The 22,681-nt window shown below is 37.3% G+C and overlaps 1 protein-coding gene across 4 annotated transcripts in view; it reads right to left on the reverse strand.

Annotated features, from left to right (window-relative positions):
• The window catches only part of RABEP1 (rabaptin, RAB GTPase binding effector protein 1), a 96,730-nt gene that overhangs the window by 38,644 nt on the left and 35,405 nt on the right, over positions 1–22,681 (reverse strand). For all 4 annotated transcript variants that reach the window (XM_005220197.5, XM_010815899.4, XM_059877805.1 and 1 more), the window contains 3 exons: positions 9,114–9,317; positions 7,170–7,330; positions 3,650–3,769 (listed from right to left, as the gene is read on the reverse strand). In XM_005220197.5, coding sequence (XP_005220254.1) covers positions 3,650–3,769; positions 7,170–7,330; positions 9,114–9,317 — 485 coding nt within the window. The remainder of the gene's footprint in view (positions 1–3,649; positions 3,770–7,169; positions 7,331–9,113; positions 9,318–22,681) is intronic.

Below are 22,681 nucleotides of genomic sequence, written 5' to 3' on the forward strand. Positions count from 1 at the left end.
GAATATATTACATTTCTCCTATCATCTCTTTATGTGGTACACAAAAATAATAGATTTCTGGTGATATATCATCCTAAATTACTGGAAAGATCTCCCCTGCTTTTTTTTCTGGCCACACACTGCACCAGGTGGCATGTGGAATCTTAGTTCCGTGACTAGGGATCAAACCTGTGTCCCCAGCATCAGGAACACAATTTTATCCACCAGACTACCAGGGAAGCCCCAGGACAATCCCTTTTTGATCATGATGTCCTTTTTGCTTTTTTTTTTTAGTTACTCTGCTGAAATTTTGTTTCTGTATTCTTAAATGAGATAGATCTACAACTTTTTGTTAATACTTTTTAGTGAGTTTATTTACAATAAAGTTATAAAATCTCATAAAATGAATTGAGAGCTTTCCCTCTTTTTCTATTCTCTAACACAGTTGGTAAAATATAAGGATTCTTTTTCTGAGAGGTTTGAAAAAACTGGTCTGCAAAACTAATTGAGTCTTATGTCTTTTGGAGGAAAGGAAACAGGAGAAAAGGAGATTCCAACTATAAATTCACTTTCTTTAATAGGTATTAACTACATCAGCTCAGTTCAGTTCAGTCGCTCAGTCGTGTCCGACTCTTTGCGACCCCATGAATCGCAGCACGCCAGGCCTCCCTGTCCATCACCAACTCCCGGAGTTCACTGAGACTCACGTCCATCGAGTCAGTGATGCCATCCAGCCATCGCATCCTCTGTCGTCCCCTTCTCCTCCTGCCCCCAATCTCTCCCAGCATCAGAGTCTTTTCCAATGAGTCAACTCTTCGCATGAGGTGGCCAAAGTACTGGACTTTCAGCTTTAGCATCAGTCCTTCCAAAGAACACCCAGGACTGATCTCCTTCAGAATGGACTGGTTGGATCTCCTTGCAGTCCAAGGGACTCTCAAGAGTCTTCTCCAACACCACAGTTCGGCGCTCAGCTTTCTTCACAGTCCAACTCTCACATCCATACATGACCACAGGAAAAACCATAGCCTTAACTAGACGGACCTTTGTTGGCAAAGTAATGTCTCTGCTTTTGAATATGCTATCTAGGTTGGTCATAACTTTCCTTCCAAGGAGTAAGCGTCTTTTAATTTCATGGCTGCAGTCACCATCGGCAGTGATTTTGGAACCCAAAAAAATACAGTCTGGACACTGTTTCCACTGTTTCCCCATCTATTTGCCATGAAGTGATGAGACCAGATGCCATGATCTTCGTTTTCTGAATGTTGAGCTTTAAGCCAACTTTTTCACTCTCCACTTTCAATTTCATCAAGAGGCTCTTTAGTTCCTCTTCACTTTCTGCCATAAGGGTGGTGTCATCTGCATATCTGAGGTTATTGATATTTCTCCCGGCAATCTTGATTCCAGCTTGTGTTTCTTCCAGCCCAGCGTTTCTCATGATGTACTCTGCATAGAAGTTAAATAAACAGGGTGACAATATACAGCCTTGACGTACTCCTATTCCTATTTGGAACCAGTCTGTTGTTCCATGTCCAGTTTTAACTGTTGCTTCCTGACCTGTATATAGGTTCTCAAGAGGCAGGTCAGGTGGTCTGGTATTCCCATCTCTTTCAGAATTTTCCACAGTTTATTGTGATCCACAAAGTCAAAGGCTTTGGCATAGTCAATAAAGCAGAAATAGATGTTTTTCTGGAACTCTCTTGCTTTCTCGATGATCCAGCGGATGTTGGCAATTTGATCTCTGGTTCCTCTGCCTTTTCTAAAACCAGCTTGAACATCTGGAAGTTCATGGTTTACATATTGCTAAAGCCTGGTTTGGAGAATTTTGAGCATTACTTTGCTAGCATGTGGGATGAGTGCAATTGTGCGGTAGTTTGAGCATTCTTTGGCATTGCCTTTCTTTGGGATTGGAATGAAAACTGACCTTTTCCACTCTATTATACCTTGAGACAATACTGGCTAATTCTTATAAGAAAATTTTTATCAATCTTATTTCATTTCAAATTTATTGCTGTGACATTGCTCATAGTATTTATTTTTTTTAAGTGTCGACTGATTTGTAGTTATTTCCCTGCTTCATTTCTAATGGTTTAAGTCTTTTTGTCTTTTTTTCCTGATTAGTCTTATCAGGTTGACAAGTTTTTCCATTTTCCTATTTGTTTTTCCATTTTCTTTCCATTATATTTACATTCTCAATTTTCCCTTTGCTTTTCTATTTCACTAGTTTCTGCTCTTATCTGCATTACTTCCTTCCATTCATACTGTTTGTACTATTGTTCTTTTTTTTAGATTCTTAAGTAAAAAATCAAATCACTCTAAATATTTTACAATTCCTTTTCCCATATGAGTTATTTTCATTTCCAGACATTTTACCTTAACTATATTTTATTGTAAATAATTAATAACCCATGGTCAGAGATTTGGATTTGCATAACACATCTTCAAAATAAAATGACTCTTTCTTTGTGACAATGAAAAGTATAATGTACCTAAAAATAACAATACTTTATTCCATGCACTATCTTCTTAAACTACTATGCTCTACTACTGTATGAAATAGTCTCTCTAAGGACAGGATTCTGTGTCTCTCACATCTAAATTACTAACCAAGCTGCTTAAAACTCCTATATCCCTACTATTTTTTTCTGCTTACACTATCATTTGCTTAAGGACAATTTAAATCGTTTACTATGATTGTGAATAATTCTTTTAATTGTCACTTTTTAGTCACATATTTCAAAGCTATGTAAATGCATTCAAGCGTATGATTGTTATATCTTATTGATGGATTATAAATTAGAAAGGGTCCCTCTTTATCTCTATTAATTATTTTTTCCTTTCATCCTGCTTCATAAATACTGTATCAACTTTCTTTTGATTAGAATTTACGAGGCATAGCTTTAAATATCTCTTTTTTTCAATACTACCTTGTAGTTTTATTTTAGGTATGTCTCTTACAAACAATATAAATTTATATTACATTATAAATTTAAAATCCAGTCTCTTTTAGTAGGTAATTATCAGCTTACATTTACTAGAATTACTGATACTGAAATACACCCATTTCTACACTCCTACATTTTTTTCTATACTCCTATATAGTGCTTTTGATTACTACCTCTAAATTTTTTCTTTCCTACTTTTTAAATTAATTATTAAAATGTTTGACAATTCCTTCTCCCATGAGTTAATTTTTTTCATTTTCAGACATTTTACTTTCACTACATTTTATTGTAAATAATTAATAACCTGTGGACAGAGATTTGGATCTGCATATCAACAAATCTTATTTTTTTTCTATTTGGTCTTTATAGCCAACAAATCCAGCTGCACTACAGCTACATAATTTCTAAAAGACTGATTCTGGGGCTGATGTCAGGAAACAAAGTCACCTTTGAACAACTTATTTTCCTTCAAAGCGAATGATCCTCATTTTGATAGGAAGATAAACACTGACTACATAATGAAGCAGCACAAGCAACACTATTGTCATTATTTTAAATATCCATAAAGGCAAAATCATCTCCAAGCATTTTCTTGAATTTTAAAGAAAGCAAAATTCTGACAATGCATAGTCTAAATGACAGTTTTTACTCCCTCGGTATTCTAATTTTGCTCAAAGCATAAGGGTAGAACTTTGGTTCCAAGCAAATGGATTACAACTTTTCACAACCTTTGAGGCCTCCAGCTCTTTAATCTTGTCTTCAGCCTCTGTCAGTTTATCTTTCAAAGCTGCAATTTCCTTCTCCATAGGCATCACAACAGACCGAAGTTTTTCAGCATCCTCTTGGGCCTGTTGAAGAGAATTAAATGTCACAATTTACCAATTTATCACTTTTCTAAGAAATAATAGGTCTAGCAGACACTGTATGAGCACTCACAAAACTGAACTCTGTCTTACTCTTACATGCTGCATTACTTTGAATGTCAAGTCATAATCACAGCTTTATCAAGTATTTCATTTAGAATTCAGGAATAAGTAGGAAAATGGATTCACTATGACAAACTTGAATTTTTTGTTTGTTTATTTTGGAAAGTAAAAGCAGGTTTATTTAAATAGATTATACATTCCACAGACAAAATGTGGTCATCTCAGAAAATGAGAGCAACCACAAATGTGACTTTTTAACTAGCTGAGTAACTGAGATGAAAATATATACATAAAAACGCATATAATAAATACTTTAATTTTTGTAATTCTGGTTATGAAATTTAAAAAATCATAACCTCTTACAAATACAGAAAGGACTAATTTTATAACATAAAAATAGAGCATTTATTTCCTAAAATATTAGAAAATTATGTTTCTATAAAAGGGCTTCAACCTAAATTTTTAAACAGAATATTTATCATTTTACTTTTGACATCTAAATGAAACAAACTCAAAGAATAACCCCTAAAGCCATGGTGTTTACCATTCTTCATTCTCAAAAACACAGATTAAAAGCAAACATCCATAAACTAATAAATTGGTAAGAAATTTAATTTTCACTTTATACACACACGTATATTTATACAGAAACAAAGACCGACTCAAAAAGTTCAATTTTTCCCTTCTAGTGAAAATGAAAATTAATCTTATTCACTGAATTTAAACCAACCCAGGCTTCCTAAAATGCTTGAGATAGGGAAAATATTATCTATGCAGAAATGTGAGTGAAGATTAAAAAAAACAACTGATATCTCTCAAAAAAGAGTGACATACTTTGTTTCCCAGTGCTTGCAAAGTCATTTCATCATTTATTTTATTTTGAACTAAGTCCTGTTAGGAAAAGACATGTGAGCTTAAAATATCTTCAGTCAAGGCTAATTTGGGATGTTTATAGAGGTCTGCTGATAAAAATCACCAGGGGAAAAAAAGGAGAAAAGCAACAAAGAATTTAATACAGATTGAGTCTTTTATTAATGCAAAGATGACCTCACAATTCCAAGCAACACATATCAAAAAAAGAAACTTTTAAAGATGACTTTTTTAAATGACAGAAAGGTTATTAGAAACAAATCTAAGACACTATCACAGTCAAGAAAAAACTAAGAGTCATGACTGAATGTAATATGGTATCCTGGATGTGATTTTGAAACAGAAAAAAGGACTTGGGTAAAAACTAATGAAATCTGAATACAAAGAAAAGGACTTTAGTTAAAAATAATCAATATAGATTTATTAACTGTGACAAATGTACCATACTAATATTAAGATGTTAACAAGGGAAACTGGGAGTGAAGGATATGGGAACTCTAGTATTTTCAATTTTTTTATAAATCAAAAACTGTTCTAAAAAATAAAGTTTATCTTAAAAAATAAAAAAAATTTTAAAAAGGATAAAAAGTGGACTGTGGAAATCCTGATTATGAATATACTGTTGTTGTTACTGTTTAGTTGCTAAGTCATGTTCGACTCTTTCGTGACCCCGTGGACTGTAGCCCACTAGGCTCCTCTGTCCATGGGATTTCCCAGGCAAGAATACTGGAGTGGGTTGCCATTTCCTTCTCCAGGGGATTTTTTTGACCCAGGGATCAAATCCACATCTCTTGCATTGGCAGGCGGATTGTTTACCACGGAGCCACCAGGGATGTCTCTTATTAATACAATAGAAGAATGAAGAAGAAAACTGTCCTCATGTGAATGGTACTGTGGCTCAGAATAAAATATCTAATCATAGCATTAACTATGAATTCATCTCAAAAGACTTGAGAGAACTAAAGACTGTCTACTGTGGCTAACTATGGTAGATGACTAACTGACTAGTGATCGTGAGACATTGTTAGAGCCTCATGAAGAAGCTGAACTACAATCTTCTCCTGAAATAAGACAATGCAAATAACTATTCCTCAAGGTTCAGGCTTTTGTTCTGGGTGTTGGGTTCTCATATGATTTTTACATTATAAAAAAAATTAAATAAACTTCTAAATACATAAAAGCAGTCCTTGTATGAATGAAGATTATGGCTAATTCAACTGAAAATAAAAAATCAAATTCTAATTACTATCTTATATGTGATTTCAAATATACATATGTATATAAATTAAGAAAGCAAAAGTTTCTATAATGGTCTACATGGGAAAAGAATCTTAAATTTAAAAAGTGGATATCTGAATGTGCAGAACTGATTCACTCTACTCTACACCTGAAACTAATACAACATTGTAAATCAACGATATACCAATAAAAAATTTTTTTAATTGAAAAATAAAAGTTTACATAATCAAACTGGCCAAAAAGCTTTTTAAGTTTTCTCAATGATAAAATATTCCATCTTCTATTTTAGTTGCTCTATTTTCAGGCATCTACAGTAAAAATGTTCAAGCATAATATGCAGTACATACATCACACTGGAACCACAGTATATTGAGAAAGAAGGAAAACTTAACACCTGTTCTCAAGCTTCAGTTGAGACGAAGCAACAACACTCATTCAAGTAATATTTACTGAGCACCTATGAGCGAGACACTACCCTAAGCATTTAGGATACACAATAAACAAAGACGCCTACCCTCATGAAGCTCACGTTCTAGTGAGGAAGAAAACGCAGCAGACAGTAAACATACCAAATAGGAGAACTCTGTGTACATTATAAGGAAATAAGTGCAATAGACGGAGAAGGCAATGGCACCCCACTCCAGTACTCTTGCCTGGAAAATCCCACAGACGGAGGAGCCTGGTAGGCTGCAGTCCATGGGGTCGCTAAGAGTCGGACACGACTGAGCGACTTCACTTTCACTTTTCCCTTTCATGCATTGGAGAAGGAAATGGCAACCCACTCCAGTGTTCTTGCCTGGAGAATCCCAGAGGATGGGGGAGCCTCGTGGGCTGCCATCTATGGGGTTGCACAGAGTCGGACATGACTGAAGCGACTTAGCAGCAGCAGCAGGTGCAATAGAAAAAGAAAAATCAGAATAAGATCCGAGCAAGTTGTGGTAGGTGGGGGGAGGGAGATGGGCAGGTTGCAATGTCAAATGGGGTGGTAAGCACAGGCCTTCATGAGATGGAAGCAAGGTGAGAGAGTTACCCATACATAAATGTGGGGGAAGGTCATCAAATTATTTAGTACTCTTTTTAGGTCTGTGCCCAAATAATTTCTCTAACAGAACAAAACAGTAAAACTTCTATTACTGTAACAATATTAGTTAAAGCATTACCACAAACATATTTGGATTCAAATATTTCTACAGATGAATACATTCCTCCATACCTTTTTCATTTCATTTTCTAAATTTTCCTCCTCTTGACCTTCAGACAGCCTTCTCCTTAAATCAGCTATTTCCCTCTCTGCAGATTCTCGATACTGTGCCCACTGTGTTCGCTCCTGCTCCAGCCTAAGGTGGAACTGGTGCTCATAGTCACGAACTGTTTCTACAAAACATCACCAAATATTTCATGTCTAAGCATTCTGGAAAAAATGAGCTGGCACACTAAAATTTTAAAAGTAGTTATATAAAGAAGGTAAGCAAGCCTAGTTTCTGGAAATCTTTTAATTCACTAAAAACACTAAACTAACATTTCCAGTTCTTACTACACATAGAAGTTTTCCTAAGGACTTTAAATCATCTCTAATCTTCAGAATAAACCTGTGCCACATATTATTTTATAGATGAGAAAAAGCTTAGGAAAGGTTAAATACTCTGGCCAATGTCTCATAACTAGAAAGAAACAGAGCTAGAATTCAAACCTAAGACCAATTCTAAAATCTATGTTCTTAGATAAAACTCTATGACTCCCAGGACAAACATAACATGTTGCTCCAATACAACTACATATATGAAACTGTGAGAAAAGGGACATAATGTTTTACTATAACCCAAGATTCTAAAGTGAGACACAAATTCTATAGTCTTTATAAAATGACTATCTTCAATACAATCCTAAAACATGATAAACACTGCTGGTTGTCCATTAATTTCCACTCTTTTTTCTTTCTTACTAATAAAACCCCAAATTTGATCCAGAAATCAATGGCCCAATTTAAAATCTAGAATTTCTAGATGTCTTGGTAGTTATGTATAAGCAGAAACCTCTATAAACTGAGTGGGGGCAGGGGGGACAAGGGGGAAATATGCTGAAGATTTCTCGAAAATTTTTGCTTTACTGAGGTGGACTGGAGGAGCAATTATTTTTTCAGCCTCAAAGTAAAATGAAGTTGAAAACGACATGCTAAGGATGAAGAAAGAGAAGAACTGAAGGAGCCTAGGACACTGATGACATCAGGAACCATTGTACCCAGCCCTCGATTACCTACCTATGAACTTCTCCTGTGAGAAAATGAACTCTTATTTGGGCAAGCTGCTATGGTTGGTTGTAACATGAGGTTCAGAGTAATCCCTAGATGACAGCCAAACACTCAGAAGCAGTGCTAGTCTTACTTGCCTTTTTATAAAGAGTACTAAGGCAACAATGACACATAACTGCAAAGACAGGGAAAAAAGTAACCACTATTTCACATTTATATTATTAACTAAACTAATTCCAGGAACCCAAAGATCCAGGAGGCAGCTTATTTTATTATCATTTTTTCAGAAATGCAAGAAGTAATTAAGTATGGGACGTCCCAGGTGGCGCTAACAGCTGATAGAGATTAAACCACTACTTTTCCTTTAGATCTACAGTCACCAGCAAGAAGCTCATAAAACCTATTCTAACTCATGGGCCACTCTACCTCACAGACTAAGTGAAAATTTCACATAAAAATCCAAATTTTTCTTTAAAATGTAAAAATATGGCAACACTGGATGTGATGGAACTATAAATAGTAACTTCACTCTTTGCATGGGAGGTATCTCCAGTTCAGCACGTTTCCTGTGCCCACACAGCTTCTTTCATTGATATTACTGGCCTGTCTCCTATAAGAAAATCTGTTTTGAAGCCCTGCTTTAAATCTTATAATGAACTACAGTTTTCATTTATAACACGCTCATCATAATTCTCCATCATTAAATTTGTTAAAGATACAGATGATATATTCGTTTATGATTTCATTGGCTTCCCTTTTATTTTGAATACGACAGTACATCTTAGAAACAGTAATACATAAAGCCACAAATGAAACTCAGGATATATTTTAAGACCTTCTACAAATGTTCTCAGTCATCAGAATCAGTTATCTTAGAAAATCATAAAATAAAATTGTCTTTATCTTTACCTTTCATAACAGCCTGAAGTGAAGCAACTTCTTCTCTCCACTGTCTCTTCACCTCATCTATAGCTTCTTGCTTGGTATTCTCAGACACCGTGGCAATGGCCTTGATGTTTTCCATCTCTGCTTGGGCTTCCCACAACTGTGTCCGAAGATGTCCCAAATCATCTTGTGCAGCTTGTAAAACTGCATTTTGCCTCTTCAGATCCTCTGGGGCAAAAAAGTAAAAGACTTTCCATTAATGAAAAGTTCACCTTTATCAGGCTGACATTCCAACAAAGAAATAAGGCATTAAGTTTATAATGTTAACATTCCAATGAAGAAATTAAGCATTACATTTTTAAATGTTGACTCAGGAAATGAAATCATTTTAATAATTGAGGTAAGATATAAAGTATGCTGGGTTTCACAAATCAATTAATTATTAACTATGTAACCAAAGAGCAATTAAAGCCATACTTTTAGAGCTAAACTGAGGCTCTTCCACTTACTGGCTCAATAAACTTATTTAAACTCTAGCCTCAATTTCCACATCTACAAAACTGGAATAAAAATAACCACCTCAGAAAGTTGTTGTAATGGTAAAACAATTTACTGAAACACAATTCAAGAAATGGTTGAGGACTTTCCTGGTGGAAAAGAGAAATGAAAGCCAGGGTACATGGCAGTTACTAAGTTAAGGCTTTTTTAAAGTTGGGATAAATTTTCAGCACCCCTTTACTACAATTCCCTTGTGGCTCAGCTGGTAAAGAAACCACCTGCAATGCGGAAGACCTGGGTTCGACCCTTGGATTGGGAAGATTCCCTGGTGAATGGAATGGCTACCCACTCCAGTATTCTGGCCTGGATAATTCCACGGACTGCATATAGTTCATGGAGTCATAAACAGACATGATTGAGCGACTTTCATTTACTACATCTTAAATATAAAGTTGATCTGATGTGCCTACTACACGATTTAAGCCTAAATAGCACAATTGTTTGGAGAAGGCAATGGCAACCCACTCCAGTACTCTTCCCTGGAAAATCCCATGGGTGGAGGAGCCTGGTAGGCTGCAGTCCATGGGGTCGCTAAGAGTTGGACACGACTGAACAACTTCCCTTTCACTTTTCACTTTCATGCATTGGAGAAGGAAATGGCAACCCACTCCAGTGTTCTTGCCTGGAGAATTCCGGGGATGGAGGAGGCTGGTGGGCTGTCGCCTATGGGGTCACACAGAGTCGGACACGACTGAAGTGACTTAGCAGCAGCAGCAGCAGCACAATTGTTTGCCCAAACTGACTTCAAAAAAAGATGAACAACAGTATACATGGGTGTTCTGTTTTCTTACACCAAACTACTTTTTCATCTTTTTAAAGTCCTTGTCTGTATCATGGATAGAAAATGGTGAGTTTTCATCTATAGTTCCCTATTAACAGAGATGTTGAACATCTTTTCATATATTTATTAGTGATGTATTTCCTCTTTGGTGATATCTTTTACCTGTGATTCTGATGAATTTTTCTTCTAATTTGGGATAATATTTTACATACACTGGATATTACTCCTATTTTATCTTACAAAACTTTTCCCAGTCTGCTGCTGTTTGTCTCAACTTTTTTTTTTTTAATGTCTTTTGCCATCTAAATGTTATAAAAAATATTTATGCAGAAGACCTTTTCATCTTTGCAAAATCATCAATTGCCTTTACAGAGCACAATAACTACCTCAACCAGTGGAAAAATAATTTAAGATCTAAGACTACCACTAACCTGCTGTGTAACTTTAAGGGAAGCACACGGCCCTCAAGCCAGAATAACAGGAACACTTGTCTGCATAAACGTCTAAGTACTTGAAGAAATCAAATAGATATATCAATTATAGAACTTTTAAATGTTGTAAAGATATTCAACATTATCAAACAACCATAAGAATTGACTAACAATTTGGTAGTTCATGTAACAGGAAAAAAACTAGTCATACTAATTTTAAGTGAAGTCATTTAAGAAATCTGTACTCTCTCAACATCAGTTTTACATTATTTTGTCACCACTATTAAAATATTTTGAAACATTAGCCAGAGGCAGATATAAGAACATTAGCTGCAGAAAGTAACTATCTAAAGTATCTTGAAGGCAAGCTGGATATCTAAGAAACAGTGGTAGGTGTGTGACTGGGAATGACCCAGAAACTTGAGTAAAGACATAAACACGTGAAACCACTGAAGGTGTGTGTATGTGGGTGTGTATATCAATGCTCTCTTCTAAGTGCTATTTCATAAAATGTGAAATAAAAAGCATTACTTCTGGAATAGCTTATTAATTTCTGAGAAATTAATACAATTCTGTCAAGGCTCCAGTTTATATACCTAACACCTCTTCATGCTAATTATCCCCGCTACTTCTGACTTACCGAAAATTACACAGGGCTATTCACTACCAAGTTATCACTCTGAATAGAAAAACTTCAAATAAATACTAAACCTAAATACAAATTTTGGCATGTTTCCTCATAGTTAAAAGCAGTGTAGAAATCCTGGAGGAAGAGTGGATCAAATTTCATTCCTGACTTACTTTGTAAATATTTACATAAGACATAGGTTATTTATTATATATGATATATAATATATACAGTAAGTAGATATGTATGTGTATAATTAAACCAGGAAACAAAGAGAACTTAAAAAAATTTTTGTAACAAAGCATTTCAAATACGGTAGCCAACAGCACAAGTTATTAATGAAGAACAATTTCTTTTGCATATATAATTATGAAGATTTTCAAACAAACTCAAAAGAGTATTGTATTACACCAATCTTCTACATACCTATCACCAATTATCAAGATTTGCCATTTATTTCAACTATCTTTTTTTTAAAGTAAGTCCCAGAAACTGTATTACATCATCTAACACACTACACATGCATCTCTAAAAACATGGGTACTTTCTTATATAAACAGTGTCACTGTCACACCTAACAACTACTTGATATAATCTTATACTCAATCTTAGTGAAATTTCTCCAAATGCCACAAAAATGTCTTTTTGAAAATTTGTTTGGATTAGGACCTAAACAAGACACTTCATTTGATGATACTAATACTTCATAAAAATATTTCATGGAAACAAGCATAAAGAATTCTCTAATGGATACCTATTACTTAGCTTAATAATTTTTTATATTATTGCTCCATCTGCTTCAATTTCTTTTTAACCTTAAGAAATAAAACATACAAATACACTATTCAGAGGTAACAATGATCAGGAATTTGGAGCTATTATTACCATGCATATTTTACACCCTTTATGTTGCAGGTTTTTAAACCTTAATGCTCTTGTAACACAGTATTCTACTACAATTACCTCACATCTCTCAGTTTTTGAGACTGCTAATACATGCAACTACCTCATTCACTAATTGCAATACCACAATATGAATAGATCAGCTATCACAGTTCATGGGCATTCAGGTGTGAGCCAGGAATCTACTTTTTCTATACAGATCTTCCCCTTGTTTTAAACCCTTGCCCCAGTCTCCCCAATTTTATAATGCTATGTCATATATCAAATTTCCACATATATGAGGGTCTGATTATGAAGCCTCTATTCTATAAATATGGCCTATTTGTCTGTTCTCACACCAATAATAAACTGTTTAATACAGCACTATTCATAACATTTAGCCTACTCTTACATATGCCTAACACTTCCCACAGTAAATAATTTTAAAAGCCCATCACAGTTTTGAATAAAGTGGAGGGACGGACCTGCCTTCCCAGGTATTAAAATGATCATTAAAGCCTTATGTACCAATCATTCAGACCCAGTCACCATACAGCCACAGGCAATCTTGTCCCAACCACCAGTTTGCATTCTACAACTTACTATTCTGAGGTAAGTACCAGATATTTTTTTTAACTAATAAACTTTATTTTTAACAGCAATGTTGGGTTCATAGCAAAACTGAGCAGAAAAGTACTGAGTTCCCATAAATGCCTTGCACCCTCAGGTACAACTTCCTGTACTGTTAACATCCCCCACAACAGCAGTACATTTATCACAATCTCTGGACTTACAATGGCACATCCTTGCCAGCTGAAGTCCACAGTTTACATTAGGATACTGTATGATAATATGTAGCCACCACTCTTTATCATACAGAAAAGTTTCACTGGCCTAAAAATCCTCTCTGTATTGCTTAGTCATTTCTCCTATCCTCCTAACCTCTGGCAACCACTTAGCTTTTTTTTTTTTAACTGTCTCCATAGTTTTGCCTTTTCCAGAAACTCACACACATTGTCATTTCAATTCCTCTATGAATTTTCATAACTTGAGTGCTCATTTCCTTTTCACACTGAATAATATTCCACTGTATCACAGTGTATCGGCTCATCTACTGAAGGACATTTGGGGGCTTCCACGTTTGGGCAATTATGAATAAAGTTGCTATAAACATCTCTGTGCTGGTTTTTCATGGATGTACATTTTCAATTCATTTAGGTAAATACCAAGGAGCAAAACAGCTGAATCATATGCTAAGAGTATGTTTAGTTTTATAAGAAACTGCCAAACTGTCTTCCAAAGTGGCTGCACCATTCTGCATTCCCATCAGTAATGAATCAAAGTTCCTGTGGCTCTACCTCAGTAGCTTTGGGTGTTGTGTTTTATATTTGAGCCATTTTAACAGGTGTGCAGTGATAGCTCATTGCTTTAATATATGCATAGACTTCTGCAACCATAACCACAATCAGCTTTGGAACATTTTAATCACCCCATAAAGAAATCCAGTACTCTTTATCACTTCCCCAATCCTCCAACTCTGCAGTTCCAGGCAACCACTAATCTACATTCTATCCCTCAGTTCAGTTGCTCAGTCATGTCTGACTCTTTGCAACCCCATGGACTGCAGCACGCCAGGCTTCCCTGCCTATCACCAACTCCCGGAGCTTGCTCAAACTCATGTCCATCAAGTCAGTGATGCCATCCAACCATCTCATCCTCTGTTGTCCCCTTCTCCTCCTGCCTTCAATCATGCCCCGCATCAGGGTCTTTCCCAGTGATTCTTCGCATGAGGTGGCCAAAGTATTGGAGTTTCAGCTTCAGTCCTTCCAAAAATATTCAGGACTGATCTCCTTTAGGATGGACTGGTTGGATCTCCTTGCAGTCCAAGGGACTCTCAAGAGTCTTCTCCAACACCACAGTTCAAAAGCATCAATTCTTCGGCGCTCAGCTTTCTTTATAGTCCAACTCTCACATCCATACATGACTACTGGAAAAACCAGAGCTTTGACTAGATGGACCTTTGCTGGTAACGTCATGTCTCTGTTTTTTAATATGCTGTCTAGGTTGGTCATAGCTTTTCTTCCAAGGAGCAAGCGTCTTTTAATTTCATGGCTGTAGTCACCATGTGATTTTGGAGTGATTTTAGAGCCCAAGAAAATAAAGTTTGTCAGTGTTTCCATTGTTTCCCCACCTATTTGCCATGAATTGATGGAACCGGATGCCATGATCTTCGTTTTTTGAATGCTGTTTTAAGCCAGCTTTTTCACTCTCCTCTTTCACTTTCATCCAGAGGCTCTTTAGTTTCTTTTCACTTTCTTTCTATCCCTATCACCTATTCTGAACATTTCATATAAGTGGAACCATACATACTTGTGATTAGCTTCTGTCACTTAGCATAATTTTTTTAAAGTTCATCTACGTTGTAATCTAAGTACTTCATTTTTTTTTATGGAGGAAAACAAAAACTATTTGTTAATTCACATATTAATTGGTGGATATCTGGGTTGTTTCTGACTTTTTGACTACTATGAATAATGCTGCTATGGAAATTCACATAGAAGTTTATGTATGGCTATGTTTTCCCTTCTCTTGTATAAACCTAGGAGTGGAATTGTTGGTTCAAATGGTAACTCTTATGTTTAACCATTTGAGAAACTGAAAGACTATTTTACAGTTACTAGACCATTTAACATTCCTGTGGCTCAGATGGTAAAGAAATCACCTGCAATGCAGGAGACTTGGGTTCGATCCCTGGGTTGGGAAGATCCCCTGGAGAAGGAAATGGCAACCCACTCCAGCATTCTTGCCTGGGAAATCCCATGGACAGAGGGGCCTGGCAGGCTATTGTCCATGGGCTCACAAAACAGGTGGACATGACTTAGTGACTAAACAACAACAAAGATAACTATCTACGGGGTTTTGTGATGCCCTTTATCACGTGGAAGTTTCCTTCTACTACTAGTCTGGAATTTTTATTCAACACCATAAAAGGGTGTTGAACTATGTCAAATGCTTTAGAGAAGATCATATTTTGTTTTTTATCCTAATAAAGTGGTACATTACATTAACTGATTCTCAGGTGCTGAACCAACTTTATACTGTTAAGATAAATACTGTTTAGTCGTGCATGGAATTCTTTAAAATTTACTTATTTTTTAATTGAAGGATAATTGCTTTACAGAATTTTTATGTTTTCTGTCAAATCTCAACAAGAATCAGCCGTAAGTATACATATATCCCCTTCCTCTTGAACCTCCCTTCCTTCTCCTGCCCCATCCCACCCCTCTAGGTTGATACAGAGTCTCTGTTTTTAATTTCCTGAGACATACAGCAAATTCCCATTGGCTGTCTATTTACATATGGTAATATAAGTTTCCATGCATTTCCATACATCTCACCCTCTCCTCCCCTCTCCCCATGTCCATTAGTCTGTTCTCTATGTCTGTTTCTCTATTGCTGCCCTGTGTAATTCTTTTTATGTGCAGCTGAATTTGGCTTGCTAGTATTTTGCTGAGGATTTACGCAGCTATATTGGGATACTGGTCTGTAGTTTCTTGGTTTTGCTTTCTTCTTGTGATGTCCATATTGTTTTGATATCAGGATAATACTAGCCTCTCAAAATGAGTATGCAAGTGCTTCTGTCTATTATGCATGCTCAGTTGCTTCCGTTGTGTCTGACTCTGTGACCACATAAAACTGTAGCCCTCCAGGCTCTTCTGTCCACAGGATTCTCCAGCAAGAAAACTGGAGTGGGTTGCCATTTCCTTCTCCAGGGGATCTTCCCGACCCAGGGATCAAACCCGTATGTCTTATGTTTCCTGCATTGGCAGGCGAGTTCTTTACCTCTAGTGCCACCTGGGAAGCCCCTCTTCTACTATAATATCACTTCATGGCAAATAGATGGGGAAACAATGACAGACTTTATTTTTGGGGGGCTCCAAAGTCACTGCAGATGGTGGCTACAGCCACGAAATTAAAAGACGCTTGCTCCTGCTCCTTGAAAGGAAAGCTATGACAAACCTAGACAGCATATTAAAAAGCAGAAACATTACTTTGCCTTGTACTTTTTAAAATTTCTGTAAGGTCAGTAGTAATGGACCTGGTATTCATTTACTGGTCAATCTAGCTAAAGATTAATCAAGTTGTTGGTCTTTCCAAAGAAAGCATTAACAGTTTCACCGATTTTCTATTCTCTATTTCACTGATTTTTACTCTAATCCTCATTAATTCCTTCTTTCTACTTGCTTTAGGCTTCATTAACACGTCTTCCAGTGTTACAAAGTGAAAGATTACAGATTTGAAATATTTAATCTTTAATACAAGCATTTATAGTTACATAACACAAACTGGAATCAAGGTTTCCAGGAGAAATATCAATAACCTCAGATATGCAGATGATACCACCCTTACGGCAGAAAGTGAAGAGGAACTCAAAAGCCTCTTGATGAAAGTGAAAGTGGAGAGTGAAAAAGTTGGCTTAAAGCTCAACATTCAGAAAACGAAGATCATAGCATCTGGTCTCACCACTTCATGGGAAATAGATGGGGAAACAGTGGAAACAGTGTCAGACTATTTTTCTGGGCTCCAAAATCACTACAGATGGTGACTGCAGCCATGAAATTAAAAGACGCTTACTCCTTGGAAGGAAAGTTATGACCAACCTAGATAGCATATTCAAAAGCAGAGACATTACTTTGCCAACAAAGGTCCGTCTAGTCAAGGCTATGGTTTTTCCTGTGGTCATGTATGGATGTGAGAGTTGGACTATGAAGAAGGCTGAGCATCAAAGAATTGATGCTTCTGAACTGTGGTGTTGGAGAAGACTCTTGAGAGTCCCTTGGACTGCAAGGAGATCCAACCAGTCCATTCTGAAGGAGATCAGCCCTGGGATTTCTTTGGAAGGAATGATGCTGAAGCTGACACTCCAATACTTTGGCCACCTCATGCGAAGAGTTGACTCATTGGAAAAGACTCTGATGCTGGGAGGGATTGGGGGCAAGAGGAGAAGGGGTCGACAGAGGATGAGATGGCTGGATGGCATCGCTGACTCGATGGACGTGAGTCTCAGTGAACTCCGGGAGTTGGTGATGGACAGGGAGGCCTGGCGTGCTGTGATTCATGGGGTCGCAAAGAGTTGGACACGACTGAGTGACTGATCTGATCTGATCTGATGTCTAAGGACTGATGCAGCTGCATTTCATAAGGATTGGCATGGCATGTCTAGAATTCCATTTATCTTGAAGTATTTTCTAATTTTCTTTGTGTTTTCTTCTTTCAGTTATTGATAACTCAGGAGTATATCACCAAATTTCCACATATTTGTGAGTTTCCCAAATTTCATTCCATTGTGATCAGAGAGCAAACACTGTATTATCAATCCTTTTATACTTAATCCTCTATTTCCTTGTTGATCTCGTTATTATTCTACTCATTAATGAAAGTGGAGTACTAAAAAAATATAATCTTACTGTAAAACTGTATTTTTCTCCTTTCATTTCTGTCAGCTTGTTTCCTGTATTGTGGGATTCTGTAGGTAGATGTGTATATAACTATTTTGTCTTCCTGATGGATTGGCCCTTATATGTGGAATCTAAAATATGAAACAAATGAACTTATTTACACAACAGACTCACACATACAAAACAAATGTATAGTTACTAAAGGGGACAGGTGCTGGGGTAGGGATAAATTAGGAGTTTCGGATTAGCAGATACAAACCACTATACATAAAATAAACAACAAGGTCCTACTGTATAACACTGGGAATTATATTCAATATCCTATAATAAACCAAAATGGAAAGTATCATGAAAAAGAATATACATGTATAACTGAATCACTTTGTTGTATACCAAAAACACAACCCTGTAAATCAACTATACTTAATTTTTTTTAATTTTTAAAAATATAGTGCTACTATGAACACTCTTCTCCTGTAAATCTTGATTCCAGCTTGTGCTTCTTCCAGTTCAGCATTTCTCATGATGTACTCTGCATATAAGTTAAATAAGCAGGGTGACAATATAGAGCCGTGACGTACTCCTTTTCCTATTTGGAACCAGTCTGTTGTTCCATGTCCAGTTCTAACTGTTGCTTCCTGACCTGCATACAAATTTCTCAAGAGGCAGGTCAGGTGGTCTGGTATTCCCATGTCTTTCAGAATTTTCCACAGTTTATTGTAATCCATACAGTCAAAGGCGTTGGCATAGTCAATAAAGCAGAAATAGATGTTTTTCTGGAATTCTCTTGCTTTTTCGATGATCCAGCAGATGTTGGCAATTTGGTCTCTGGTTCCTCTGCCTTTTCTAAAACCAGCTTGAACATCTCCAAGCCTGGCTTGGAGAATTTTGAGCATTACTTTACTAGCGTATGAGATGAGTGCAATTGTGCGGTAGTTTAAGCATTCTTTGGCATTGCCTTTCTTTGGGATTGGAATAAAAACTGACCTTTTCCAGTCCTGTGGCCACTACTGAGTTTTCCAAATGTGCTGGCATATTGAGTGCAGCACTTTCACAGCATCATCTTTCAGCATTTGGAATAGCTCAACTGGAATCCCATCACCTCCACTAGCTTTGTTCATAGTGATGCTTTCTAAGGCCCACTTGACTTCACATTCCAGGATGTCTGGCTCTAGGTCAGTGATCACACCATTGTGATTATCTGGGTCATGAAGATCTTTTTTGTACAGTTCTGTGTATTCTTGCCACCTCTTCTTAACCTCTTCTGCTTCTGTTAGGTCCATACCATTTCTGTCCTTTATCGAGCCCATCTTTGCATGAAATGTTCCTTTGGTATCTCTGATTTTCTTGAAGAGATCTCTAGTCTTTCCCATTCTGTTGTTTTCTTCTATTTATTTGCATTGATCGCTGAAGAAGGCTTTCTTATCTTTTCTTGCTATTCTTTGGAACTCTGCATTCAGATGCTTATATCTTTCCTTTTCTCCTTTGCTTTTCACTTCTCTTCTTTTCACAGCTATTTGTAAGGCCTCCCCAGACAGCCATTTTGCTTTTTTGCATTTCTTTTCCATGGGGATGGTCTTGATCCCTGTCTCCTGTACAATGTCACGAACCTCATCAGGCACTCTATCAGATCTAGGCCCTTAAATCTATTTCTCACTTCCACTGTATAATCATAAGGGATTTGATTTAGGTCATACCTGAATGATCTAGTGGTTTTCCCTACTTTCTTCAATTTCAGTCTGAATTTGGCAATAAGGAGTTCATGGTCTGAGCCACAGTCAGCTCCTGGTCTTGTTTTTGTTGACTGTATAGAGCTTCTCCATCTTTGGCTGCAAAGAATATAATCAATCTGATTTCGGTGTTGACCATCTGGCGATGTCCATGTGTAGAATCTTCTCTTGTATTGTTGGAAGAGGGTGTTTGCTATGACCAGTGCATTTTCTTTTAAAACTCTGTTAGTCTTTGCCCTGCTTCATTCCGTATTCCAAGGCCAAATTTGCTTGTTACTCCAGGTGTTTCTTGACTTCCTACTTTTGCATTCCAGTCCCCTATGATGAAAAGGACATCTTTTTTGGGTATTAGTTCTAAAAGGTCTTGTAGGTCTTCATAGAATCGTTCAACTTCAGCTTCTTCAGCATTACTGGTTGGGGCATAGACTTGGATTACTGTGATATTGAATGGTTTGCCTTGGAACTGAACAGAGATCATTCTGTCGTTTTTGAGATTGCATCCAAGTACTGCATTTCGAACTCTTTTGTTGACCATGATGGCTACTCCATTTCTTCTGAGGGATTCCTGCCTGCAGTAGTAGATATAATGGTCATATGAGTTAAATTCACCATTCCAGTCCATTTCAGTTCGCTGGTTCCTAGAATGTCAACATTCACTCTTGCCATCTTTTGTTTGACCACTTCCAATTTGCCTTGATTCATGGACCTGACATTCCAGGTTCCTATGCAATATTGCTCTTTACAGCATCGGACCTTGCTTCTATCACCAGTCACATCAACAATTGGATATTGTTTTTGCTTTGGCTCCATCCCTTCATTCTTTCTGGAGTTATTTCTCCACTGATCTCCAGTAGTATATTGGGCACCTACTGACCTGGGGAGTTCCTCTTTCAGTATCCTATCATTTTGCCTTTTCATACTGTTCATGGGGTTCTGAAGGCAAGAATACTGAAGTAGTTTGCCCTTCCCTTCTCCAGTGGACCACAATCTGTCAGACCTCTCCACCATGACCCACCAGTTAGACTGGTTCCAAATAGGAAGAGGAGTACGTCAAGGCTGTATATTGTCACCCTGCTTATTTAACTTATATGCAGAGTACATCATGAGAAATGCTGGACTGGAAGAAACACAAGCTGGAATCAAGATTGCCGGGAGAAATATCAATAACCTCAGATATGCAGATGACACCACCCTTATGGCAGAAAGTGAAGAGGAATTAAAAAGCCTCTTGATGAAGGTGAAAGAGGAGAGTGAAAAAGCTGGCTTAAAACTCAACATTCAGAAAACGAAGATCATGGCATCCAGTCCCATCACTTCATGGGAAATAAATGGGGAAACAGTGGAAACAGTGTCAGACTGTGTTTTTTTGGGCTCCAAAATCACTACAGATGGTGACTGCAGCCATGAAATTAAAAGACACTTACTCCTTGGAAGGAAAGTTATGACCAACCTAGACAGCACATTCAAAAGCAGAGACATTACTTTGCCAACAAAGGTTCGTCTAGTCAAGGCTATGGTTTTTCCTGTGGTCATGTATGGATGTGAGAGTTGGACTGTGAAGAAGGCTGAGCACCGAAGAATTGATGCTTTTGAACTGTGGTGTTGGAGAAGACTCTTGAGAGTCCTTTGGACTGCAAGGAGATCCAACCAGTCCATTCTGAAGGAGATCAGCCCTGGGATTTCTTTGGAAGGAATGATGCTAAAGCTGAAACTCCAGTACTTTGGCCACCTCATGCGAAGAGTTGACTCACTGGAAGAGACTCTGATGCTGGGAGGGATTGGGGGCAGGAGGAAAAGGGGACGACAGAGGATGAGATGGCTGGATGGCATCGCTGACTAGATGGACGTGAGTCTGAGTGAACTCCGGGAGTTGGTGATGGACAGGGAGGCCTGGTGTGCTGCGATTCATGGGGTCGCAAAGAGTCAGACACAACTGAGCGACTGAATTGAACTGATGAACAGTCTTCGGAGAAGGCAATGGCACCCCATTCCAGTACTCTTGCCTGGAAAATCCCATGGACGGAGGAGCCTGGTAGGCTGCAGTCCATGGGGTTGCGAAGAGTCGGACACGACTGAGCGACTTCACTTTCACTTTTCACTTTCATGCACTGGAGAAGGAAATGGCAACCCACTCCAGTGTTCTTGCCTGGAGAATCCCAGGGACGGGGGAGCCTGGTGGGCTGCCACCTATGGTGTCACACAGAGTCGGACACGACTGAAGCGACTTAGCAGCAGCAGCAGCAGCATGAACACTCTTATCTTTTCAAAGTACATCCAAAACATGTGCTTTTGACTTTATTGAGCTTAACTCAACTTCACTTTCCATTTCTGTTGCTTTATTTCTTGTATTTTCTTTGAGTTCACTCTTTTTCTAGCTTTTGAAGTTGAACATTTAGATCACTTAGTTTCACTTTCTTACATCTTCACATCTTTTAATAAACTAATTTTAATAAATGTTTTTAAAGTTATAAGCTTACTTGCAAAGTACTGTTTTAGCTGCATCCCACAAGTATCTTCACTGTATTATAAGTAGTTTACAGTCTTCATTACGATTTCCTCTTTAACTTATGAACAATAAGAATGCATTCTTAGTTTCCAAACTTTTAAAAAAAATTTACATTGTTTAAAATTTTTCTAACTGCATTAGGTAAGAAAACATGATAAGTAGCTTGACATTTAAAATATGTAAAGTATTCCTTTGAGATATACATAATTTTTTAAGTGCTCCTTATGACCCACACGTATGGCAGAAAGCCAAGAACTAAAGAGCCTCTTGATAAAAGTGAATGAGGAGAGTGAAAAAGTTGGCTTAAAACTCAACATTCAGAAAACTAAGATCATGACATCTGGTTCCATCACTTCATGGCAAATATATGGGGAAACAGTGGAAACAGGGACAGACTTTAGTTTTGGGGGCTCCAAAATCCCTGCAGATGGTGATTGCAGCCATGAAATTAAAAGAGCTTGCTCCTTGGGAGAAAAGTTATGACCAACCTAGACAGCATATTAAAAAGCAGAGACATTACTTTGCCAGCAAAGGTCCGTCTAGTCAAAGCTCTGGTTTTTCCAGCAGTCATGTATGGATGTGAGAGTTGGACTATAAGGAAAGCTGAGCTCCGAAGA

Source organism: Bos taurus, chromosome 19 (assembly GCF_002263795.3).
Source record: "Bos taurus isolate L1 Dominette 01449 registration number 42190680 breed Hereford chromosome 19, ARS-UCD2.0, whole genome shotgun sequence".
Lineage (NCBI taxonomy): Eukaryota > Metazoa > Chordata > Mammalia > Artiodactyla > Bovidae > Bos > Bos taurus.